This window comes from Sinocyclocheilus rhinocerous, unplaced genomic scaffold, assembly GCF_001515625.1.
Source record: "Sinocyclocheilus rhinocerous isolate Xijiao unplaced genomic scaffold, SAMN03320098_v1.1 scaffold1, whole genome shotgun sequence".
NCBI lineage: Eukaryota > Metazoa > Chordata > Actinopteri > Cypriniformes > Cyprinidae > Sinocyclocheilus > Sinocyclocheilus rhinocerous.
In genome coordinates, this window is record NW_015638974.1 from 38,992 (window position 1) to 50,550 (window position 11,559).

An 11,559-nucleotide genomic window follows, 5' to 3' on the forward strand; every position below is an offset into this window, starting at 1 on the left:
TCATAAAACAGTCACACTTATACTTTTCATGGTCAGAAATGGCTGCAATAGGAAATAAAATAAATAGGGAATGAGAAAAAAATAAATATAAGTTTTTCTTCAATTTTTTCTTATAAATAATGCTTTATGTTCAGATTTTACTGTAATAATAATGCAAAAACGGACACTATAATTGAACATATAAGCACCAATCTGCCTCCATTCATTTGATCTTAAATATAAAAAAATATTTTATCTAATATATATATACAGTCTATGATATATATGTATATGTATATATATATGTATATATATGTGTGTGTGTCGTAAATGGTTGCTGGGGCGTGGCTTGACAGCCTCACAATGATCCTGAGAGACTGATTGGTTGCCTGAGTAAAATGAAACCACCCCAATATGTCTGTATGACATTGTCATCTAGAGTTATGTTCAATGCAAAATGCCTATGCAAGTTACCATAGTTGGAAAAATATTTGCGCTCAGTTCCTTTACCATAGTATGTCAATGGGGCAATTTCTGGTAGCAGTTGTGCCCCAGGGGTAGGCCTACAACTTATACCCCATTGCGAGGTATGTTCTCACACAGCTTGCCAGGCTCTTCAAATGTGGTAATCCACGTGTTTCTATGAAATCCTCGTTCGGCGCTATGACCCGTCAAAGTTGGACACATTGTTAAGTCTATGGAAGTCATAGGCATAGCACACCTCTGCCAAGTTTCTAACAGTATTTAACATATATTCACCTATGATTAAAAGGATGTCTTAAAAATAAAATACAAAATCAAATAAATGTTCTATGTAAATGAATACATTTGAATTACTGTATAATTCTTTATTTATAAGCCAGTATATATATATATATATATGATGTAAGACTTTTTTGGAAAGAAGTGCTAAATTATTAAATGTTGTCATTGTATCTTGCCAGAGTCCCTTAGTTCTAATGTTCATGACAGTTATATATGTGTGTGTGTGTGTGTGTGTGTGTATATATATATATAATATTTAAATAAATGGTGCATAATTTAGAAGTGAATATATAGAACACAACTTGAAGCAGAATTTTCACAGCCAAGCAGTCCTTACTCTCATCTAAACATTAAAATGTAGAATGTAATGGGAAAAGTATTCCAAAATCATCACACCCATTATATTTCTCATATATTTTATCTTTATTTATTTATTTAGGCTACTCTTAGATAATGATTTCATGTAATTTGTGTGCTTAACTCTGCAGTGCTTAACGTCTGCTGCTGCGCACATTAATAAATCCCAAAATGTGTTTGAAAAGATTCTTAGATCAGGTCGGCACAAGTTATTTTGTGCTGTACATGTATCAATGAATTTATGAATAACAACGAACTGGAGATTTTTCTTTCCCTTGTAAGCCTTCCGCACGCTATTTTTTCATTGGCTTTCAAAGAATGGTACAAAATTTGCCAAAACACTTGACAAAATGTGGAAAGGACATATCCCACACGCAAGCGCGACCTCCCCTCATCGACACAATACATATCGGCACATGAAAACATATACGCGTTTTAACCCTATTAACTTTTTTTTAACAATGAAAGTTGACACTGACACTGTTAAAGAAAAAAAACAGGAAAATCATTAATGGAGGTGCTGGTGCTATGTAAACTTCTGGTTAATATTCATGAGGCGTGCTTTTGTGCTCGCTTTGAGCCAATCACCTAAATCTGAATGACGAGCGTCACGTCACGTGATTAATATTCATGAGCCAAGCCTTTCTCGTAGTAGGATTGGTAATGTCGCCACCCGGAAGTCTAATTTAGAAATGTTTGTCCGAGCGTTTTCTTAAATCAGAATCTTTTTTTCCTTTATGCGTGATGATTGATCAGGCAGTGTGATGGAGTCTGAGCGTACCTCGGCTTATGGCGTGCGTATAAACATTTTATTTCGATTGCTGTTTTTCACGAGAGCAGCTGTAATACAACTACTCATTTCCAAATCGCCCTGATATGACAGACTGTTGCTTTGATGTGTATGGTTTATATGTACTGTTAAGTAACACACTTGTTTGTCTGAGCTGCTGCTGCTGTTTTTGGTTGTCTGTATGTTGTGTGTGTGTATTTGTGTAGTAGAAGAATATACACTGCACTTATGATCAGAGTTAAACTCCTTTCGGTGACTCTTATGTCAATAGCTCTTATGTGGCTGCTATTCGTATCACCAAATGTTTTGATAATGGCGCCATTCCCTAGGTCGTTCAACTGGTGAAAGGAGCCTTTTACAGAATGTTTTTGTAATAGTGAGTCATTATTAGGCCCTAATACAGTTTATTCATTATCACTTTGAAATGCATGACTTCAAAGTAACATTTAATGCCTGCAAAGCAGCTTTCAGCTAATTGCTGTAGTGTATTATGGATGCTATATTACAACGCACAGTCTAACCTGTATGTGTCTGTTTTGTTTCTGTGGCCAGAATAACACAAATGTAGATTTTACTCAAAGCACTGACGATGACCCTCTTATTGATGGACCACTAATATCCCAAGATGTACTGGAGTCAGTGATTAAGAGAGAGTTTCAGAAATTACCCACTCATTGGGCAGTGGGTGTCCTCTCGTTTTTACACGTGAGTATAAAAACAGTTTTCACTGCACTTACTTGAGAAGGATAATGACTTAACTTAAGATTTAACAATTTTTAGATAATTTAATTGAAAAATAAGACACAAATGGTGAGTATTATCAATGTTAAATGTTGCTCCACAAAGGAAAATCACTTAAAAACATGACAGTTTGACAAGAATCTTTAACCTTAAAGGGGTCATATGATGCGATTTCAATTTTTCCTTTCTCTTTGGAGTGTTACAAGCTCTTGGTGCATAAAGAAGATCTGTAAAGTTGCAAAGACTAAAGTCTCAAATCCAAAGAGATATTCTTTATGAAAGTTAAGAGTCAACCACGCCTACCTAAAACGGCTCGTTCTAACACACCCCACATGTCTACGTCACGATGTGAGAAGATTTGCATAACGCCGCCCAAACGTTCACGCAAAGAAAGAAGGCGTAACTTATATTCTCGCTGTAGTATTGTTGCAAGACTGTGGTGTTACTGGGAAAAGTTTCACTCTGGGTGATGGTCTTTATATATGATAGATTTGTTCAGCATCACCACAGCGCCGTGAGACGGAGAGGTTATCTGGACTTCTACAGACTGACCCGAGGAATAAAAAACCTTCCACTGCTTATTCACTCTGCAGGTAAAAAAAAAAGATGTTTCACACACACTATTTTAATTTCCCCCACCACCGTTTTTTTACCACTTCATAAAGTCAATCTCTATTAATAGAATCTTTTGCTAATACTGATGCTAAAGTGCTCTTTCAGTCACGTCCAAATAGCTGTTATATTTCACAAATGGCCACTAGATGGCAGCACAGAAGCTATCGTTAAATATATATTGATGATGAAATTTAATAGTTTATGCACAGTTGCTTTCATTTATTGTCATAAATACACTTCATGACTAAGTCTAATTGTTTTTTTCTCTCTCTCATTTTCTAATATGGTAAATTTACAGCACCGTTCCAAAAAGTTTTTTTAATAAAGAAATTAATAAGATAAGAAATTAGAAAGGTGCATTAAATTGATCAAAAGTGACAAAGATTTTTTAATTCTTGCAAAAATAAATGAACTTTTAAATAAATGCTGCTCTTATGCACTTACTATTCATCAAAGAATCCTGAAAAAGTATCACACTTTCCAAAAAAAAATATTAAAAAGCACAACTGTTTTCAGCATCGTTATTAATAATAAATGTATCTTGAAAAGCAAATCAGCATATTAGAATGATTTCTGAAGGATCATGTGAGACTGGAGTAATGATGCTGAAAAAAAATTAACATATATTGATGTATTTTTGATCAATGAATGCAACCTTGGTGAGCATAAGAGACTTCTTTCAAAACCATTAAAAAAATCGTGCCAACCCCAAACTTTTGAACAGTAGTGAATGTCTTAGTCAATAATTGTGAATCATACCATAATACTCAATGTGATTTGAACTGAACCACGACCAAATTTCAGATTTAATGCGGTTTATCATTTAGTAAAGAAGCCTAATCAAATTAAATTATATATATATTATATAAGTAAATATTATTATATACAGGAATGGATTTTTAATGGCTGGTACAGATATCAGTGGTTAATATAAAGCAGAATTGCTCTCTTTTTCTCTCTTACATAGGTAATGCAGCGATCCTGACTGTAATTGCTCCATCCTCTATGCTGGATGCAAGTGTGAAGAATCTGTCTGTATATCTTCTGTTGGCCATCATCTGTCTGGAGCTACTGCTGTCAGTTATATGCTTGCTTAGATATACAGGTGCTCACACATACACACAAGATTTCTTCATCATTCATTCTGAATGATATTTCTGCATAGTTAATAACACAGAATCCTACACCAAACATTCCCGTTTTTCACATTCCTATACGTGCACACAGGGTCCAACATTTATTTTTTATTTTTTTTGCCACACCCTGACAATGGCAATAAGCATATCTCACTGGCCATGAAACTGAAGTTTTTTTTAACTTTTTTTTTTGTTTGTTTCTTTTTTTTGTTCTTCTGGCAGTGGAATTATGTGGGTTTGTTTAGTTTATTTATATAAAACATTGGTCATTTTGTAACTCACATCATCATATTATAACCTGTTCTCTGAAATGCTACTGCTCAAAATATACACTCATTTTGATGGCTAATTGCAAGTAATAGTACATGCACCCCTTCCCCCAGCATGCATTACAATACCCAAGCTTCTGTCCTTACCCCTTTAGAAACCCACCAGGCAGCTGTTGTCCCTCTCATCCCCTTTTTCCTGCATTTTGTGCTCCTTATGATAAAATAACAAACAGTTCTTTGCTCTCCCGTGGTAAGAAATGGAGATGTTTGAGAGAATGTCAAAGAGAAGGACCATGATTTGGGGGAAGAGGCTTGTTATGGACATACGGCTCATCTTTGCCAAAGGCAACCTGAATCCACCCCACCCTAATACACCATGGCATTGTCTTTACTGTTGACACACACACACACACACATTCTCGTATCAGTGCCTGGATTCCAGAGATGATTAGTGAACTGAAGCTTGACCACATGTTATCTATAGAGACACACCCTCACTCGCTCACTTCATTCTCAATGAGTCTATCAGCAGATTTCACCCCATGTCTCCTATATCACTCTGAATTATGCATGAGGTGAGGGAAATGTTTTAGATGCTTGTTTATGTATTTATATGTGTATACACAAGCGTTCAAAAGCTTGTGGTCAGTATAATATTCTTTTTTTAATTATTATAAATACTCATAATTAATGCTTTTATCTTGCAGGAATGCAGGAATGCATTAAATGAAAAAATGTATCACAGTTTCCACAAAAAATGTTAAGCAGCACATCTGTTTTCAACCTTAATAATAATGAGAAATGTTTCTTGAGCAGCAAATTAGCATATTCAAATGATTTCTGAAGGATCACGTGACACTGAAGACTGGAGTAATGATGCTGGAAATTCAGCTTTGCGTCACAGGAATAAATTACATTTTTAAAACGGATGTATTAAAACAGAAAACCGTTATTTTAGATTTTCATACTGTTTCACAAAATCACAGTTTTACTGTATTAAATGCAGCCTTGGTGAATATAAGACGCTTCTTCCAAAAACATTTAAAAATCTTACAAACTCCAAACTTTGAATGGAAGTGTATGTGAGTAAAAAAATTCAAAATCTGGAAATAATGTTTTGTGAAATTAATAAGAAATATGTAATATTCTGCTCCTTTTCTGTTTTTGTTTTTGCTTCCATTGATGCTCTTTGGAACATTTAAAAATCTTGTGGATAACATGATCAACAGAACAGAATTCATTATGCTTAAAAGCTTCTGCATAATGACCAAACTCTCAAATTATTAATTTCAACTTTTTCACTTAAATTATGCTGCTAATATAATTTGTAATAAACAATAAAAAAAAAAAATTTTAATGAAAAAAATGGCAGTAGACATAATAGGTGAATGTAATTACCGTACATCTACAAATTTACGAGACTCCCACATGAGATTATTCCCAAAAGAATAAACCCAGGTCTCAATCAAAAACCCTTTATTTTCCACACATTTATTTATTGTGCTAACGAGTGATCTCTATCCATTTAACCACCGTTTATCTCCTCCTATCCATATATCCATCTCTCTGTCCCTTTCCTAAAGGAAGGTGCAGTTAGGTCAGAGTCGTGCTCCAGGGTCTTTGAAGTGTCTTCTGTGATGTTGTATCTCTGCCTCTCTCTCTTCATTTGAACATGAATGCAGCGTTTTGTATGGGCCGTATGCCGCCTCTGCACTTCAAAGGAAGTTTAGGGCCCTTCAAAGGGGGCGAGGGAGGTGATTGGGACCCGCATTGTTTTACCGCGATGCACGGACAACATGCGCTTGTCGCGTCCAGATGCGCTCAAGGAAGGCATTAGAGTGGAATGCTGAAATATGATGCTTGAGGGAATGTAATGATTTGAAGTGTGCATTATTTTTCATTCCTAGCTTTAGAATGAATGCCGCTTGGATATGTCGCACAAAAGTGCTAAATGTTTCGATGCCCTGGACTTCTGTGCAACATTGTGTTAGAATGCAAATGAATTATTGACCGTTAGCTTTGTGTTATTATAATGGTGTTTATTTTTATGGTGTCTTTTGTGGAGGGAAGCACCACTGTTTAGCGGAGATATAAGGAATGTGGCACGTATATCAGAAAGACTCGCTCTTTCTCTTTAAAAACATTCTTTAAAGACTGTTCTTGATGTGTGGTGACAGAACTGACAAATTACCCTTAATAACCTTCCAGCATTACATATCTAAACTCACATAAATTAACTGCTTAAGCTTCATTTACTATTATAGGTTGCATTTATATGGCACTTCAGAGCAAGAGAAAAGGTGTGCATTATCTCTAAAGAGGGAATCCCTGACCTCCTTCCTGCCCAACTCAATGGCCTGTTGGCCCCCATTTCCTGCAGGTGATTGAAGAAAGAGCAGTTTTATCTGATTGGTGTGTTTGTGATGGGTTGGCCAGGTGTGGGTCAGGAACAACGCTGAGGTGTTTGTGTATGTGTGTTACTGTTTTTGGTGATTATGGTCTAATTAGAATGTATTCAGAGACCCTGAGATATTTTCCACTTTGATTATCTTTAGACAGATGTGTTTAGAACTGTTTGATCCGATAGCACAAGCTATCTTATGCATTTTAAAGGTGAAGAATGTAATTATTTCAGTATTAGAATGCAAAGAGAAATAGAAGTATCGTCTCATAACATCGCAAATGTTGCTCTGGTGATTTTTGTCAACTGTTTGACACGTCATCGCTCAAGACATAAGGCATCTGCCATCAATTGCTATCAAACTGTGTGTATGCCGTAAACTAAGTAATACTACATTTTTAAAAAGAGCCATTTACATATTACATTTAATAGAAGAGCCATACTGGCTACACCAGCTACCCCCCCCCAATCTGCACTATTTTGACATCATGCACTTATTGTGAACTCTAGAATCTTGAGTTCAGATTCTGATTGAATCAGCTTAAACTTGCTGTGCTGTCGTAGTGTATGGAGTGAAAATTTTGCTGATTGAGAGGCACATTAAAGGTGTGAGAGAGGAGGGAAGTGACGTGTGAAATCACACAGTTGCCCTGCTTTCTCACGCTCACAAAACACACGAGCCACGCGTCTACTAGCACACCTTACGGTGAAGAATATCCGCGCTGAACGTGACTCCTGCTCACACACACTGAACGTGTGTCTTCACACACCTACACTGCAAAAAAAATTCCGTAAAATTTACGGTAAAAAACCGGCAGCTGTGGTTGCTGGAATTTTACCGTAAAAAATACAGTAGCAACGTTTTAGGTTTTACGACGTTAAAGCGTGTCTTGCATCGTCAGACACACCACAGCTATCAACATTTCTGTCTGATTTTTCAATGGTAAATACTTTGCCTGTTTATTATGTTAAAGGAGGAGTTAGTATAAGAATGAGAGTGTAAAGGAAAAGATGGATTATAAAAAAGTTTAGCTTAGTTCCAGATTGAAATGGAGAAAAAAATTCCTAGATTTTCTGCTGTCAGACTTTTGGACCCTGCCGTATATTGAAATTACTGTGAGGAAGGACGTGTGAGAGGGCGTTGGAGAAACAAATGAGAAAACTACGTTCTTGTTAATTTTGTATATTTATCATCTTGTTTTCTGTGTGTTTTAGTACATGTGGTGAAGTTTAATAGCAAGAAGCCACATCCTGATGTGACGGAAGAAGAGCGCTCTCATGCCTGCTCCAGCGGATCACATACAGAGACAGGCTTCAGGTAAAACACATTGGTGAAAGAGCCATATATATATATTGACCAGAGATATTAATCCGTTTATATTTGGTCATTTTGAGAAGCCATTTAGAAAAGTATTAGTTTCCTGTTGTGTCAGCTCCAAAGTAAACCCACAGCCTTTGTAAGTGGATAATGTGCATTTTTTATAGTACATTTTTTTTTCATTTTCAATTTAATTTGTCTACTCTCTCGAAGAACGTATATTGGTCGACCAGTAGCACATATACAAATTGTCCTTGGTAAATGATCAAAGATGCGTTGTTCTAAAAAATATTGTCTGATAAATTTCACTTTTTAATGATATCTGTCCAATAAATAAAACAGGTTGGTAATGATTCATAGAATTAGTTTATTATAAAATTAAATAAATAATGAAATCAGCAGCCTATTATACTTTACATTGGAAAACTGCTCTTCATTTTAAATCAAATAGGCTACAACAGCAGAAAGTTGCAGTCTTTTTTGAACCTTTGGAATATTAAAATATATATGGTACCATTTAAAAGTTTGGGAACAAGGCAAGGCAAGTTTATTTATATAGCACATTTCATACACAATGGTAATTCAAAGTGCTTTACATAAAAGAAAATAAAAAAATAATCACAACAATAAAACAAGGAATTTAAAAACTTTGAAAATGATTAAAAAATTGATTTAAGAGGTTTAAAATAAATTTATTACAGTTAAGAATAGAAAACGATTATACATACAATATAGTGCAATCAGTTAGGACAATGCACAGTGTTCATTCAATAAATGTGCGGAGTCAATGGGGCTGTAGTCATTTGGAGATAAGGCTAAGTAAATCTAGCCTTACTTGAACAGTAAGATTTTTTTTTTATATACTTTTATTCGGCAAGGATGCATTAAATTGATCAAAAGTGACAGTAAAGACTTTCACATTGTTACAAAAATGCTAATAAATAATAATAATAATATATAATAAAATAATAAATGCTGTTCTTTTGCTGTTCGTTTCTTGAACACCAAATCAGCATTAGAATAATTTATGAAGGGTCATGTGACACTGAAGACAACTGAATAATGAATATTTTGTTAATAAATATTTTATGTATATTCTAGCCAAATAATCATTTTCAAAAACAAACAAACAATAAATAAATAATGAATGAATGTTTTCTTAGACCCTGTATGATTTTTTTTTTGTCCATGTCACAGTTTTTTATTTTTATTTTATATTTTTGTACATTTTTAAAAGAAAGTTGGTCCATATGGATGTATAATTTCTTCATTCCAGTGATTCATAGTAGGCCTACATTAGTTAAATGATTGTAGTTTATGAAAGATCGTTTTCTACACTTACACCTGTTTTAAAATAAAAAGCAGTTTTCCACTATAGACGTTTGGTGTCTCGCAAAATGTGGATTCATATCTCATGCTGACCAATATATAGTTATCTGTATCTCCCAGAACAGTCTGTGCTGCTGGGGCATCCCTAAATATAAGGTGTTTTCTGTGTGGCTAATGTTTTCATAGGCACACACACACTGACATTTCAATCCCATGTGCTGTGGACAGTTCAGACAGGTGCACATGTGTTCTGTGGTTTATTTCACAGGGACGGCTCCAGTTTGGAGGATGTGGTGGAAAAGCAGGCGGACCTGATTGATTATCTCAAACAGCACAACAGCGTCCTGAGCAGGAGGATCCTCACGCTGACCGCCCAGCAGATCAGAGCCTGACCCATGCAAACCGAGCGAGTGACTCATGATGGGCTCTGAAGCCTTGCGTGCGAGTGTGTGTGTGTGTGTGTGAGCGTCTATCTTGACTGGCATCGGCAGCCATGGCTCACTGATCAGAAGGCTTTTGGTGGGAAATGAACCCTGGTAACCTCTCTAACAACGCTTTCACGTTTCCATGACGACAAGTCTGGGTAGACAATGGCTGCAATTAGGAAGTCAAAAAACTGCTGCAGAAATGATCAGTAAAGATGCTCATTATGAGTTTATGGGATAGCGAGATCTAATCAAACTAAAAGCTTTATCGTGTAACTTGTGGTTTTCCTTGTTCGTGCCTGTGAGAGCATGAATAAGAGGGTACAGCGATAGTTAATCATACTTAATTGCTGCAGAAATGTTCAGTAAAGATGCTCATTATGAGTTTATGGGATAGCGAGATCTAATCAAACTAAAAGCTTTATCATGTAACTTGTGGTTTTCCTTGTTCGTGCCTGTGAGAGCATGAATAAGAGGGTACAGCGATAGTTAATCATACTTAATTTGGTTTCTTTAGTGTGTCATTGGTGTTTGTGTGTAAGAAATGTATCAGAATGATGTTTCTTGTGGTATGTATGTGTTGGAGCCATTCTCAAAACATGACCGCTTTAGTCCTGATGCTTGATGTCACAGATGTTATGAACTACTGTCTTTTGTGTGAAGTAATGTGAATAAAATGATTGAAACTACTTTTTGGAATAAAATTTCCACAGATTTTATTGAATTAGGTTGGTTGAGTTTTTAATGTGCTCACGGTTTGATGATTAAAAAAGGGTCAAGATAAAGAAAGAGGTAAGATAATACTAGATTAAAATTTTGTTTAAAACACATCAGGTACTTAGACAAAATATACTTTTTGTATGTTGGTTACATATGGTTTTGGAAAACTTAGATACGGTGTTCAACCAAGTAATAATCAAAATGCTTAATATTATTTCAAGTTTAAGTTTTTAGACATTTTATGATATAGTGAAAGAATTTTAAACATAAAATTAAGATCTTTTGTTACAATTATTAGTAAGTATTATAATTATTTTAAGTGTATAGTTTTTGAAGGGTTGCACCACATGACATTTCACAGTTAAAAAAAAGGAAAGATTTTATTTTAAGAGATTTAATGATGTTGACAGTTGTGAGGGTCCTCTCTGATATCACAAATTCTTTTTTCATGAAATTGTGTGTGTGTGTGTGTTTGTGTGTTTTCTTAACTCCAGACTAGCTCTGGCTTATGTGGGGGTCATAGAGTAAAGGTTAAAGGTGACAACCTCTCCAGAATGTCTGAAAACAGTAGGCGGCTCCGGTAGGCTGTCACAGTGCCCCCACAGATACAGTGTCACATCACACACACATTTCAACATGAACAACCACCCAAATTTGAACTGTTGAGTAACATATAGCTTTTAATGTAAGAACCATCTACAAGCTGTACTGTAA

At 35.3% G+C, this 11,559-nt stretch overlaps 1 protein-coding gene across 1 annotated transcript; it reads left to right on the plus strand.

The window, feature by feature from the left end:
- The first annotated feature begins 1,741 nt into the window (after nucleotides 1–1,741).
- Nucleotides 1,742–10,443, plus strand: LOC107750450 (transmembrane protein 192-like). Its single transcript, XM_016565820.1, has 6 exons — nucleotides 1,742–1,895; nucleotides 2,444–2,596; nucleotides 3,054–3,225; nucleotides 4,215–4,352; nucleotides 8,269–8,371; nucleotides 9,969–10,443. Exons 1-6 carry the CDS (start codon nucleotides 1,866–1,868, stop codon nucleotides 10,090–10,092), a joined length of 720 nt encoding a protein of 239 aa, XP_016421306.1. The 5' UTR covers nucleotides 1,742–1,865; the 3' UTR covers nucleotides 10,093–10,443.
- Nucleotides 10,444–11,559: the final 1,116 nt, after the last annotated feature.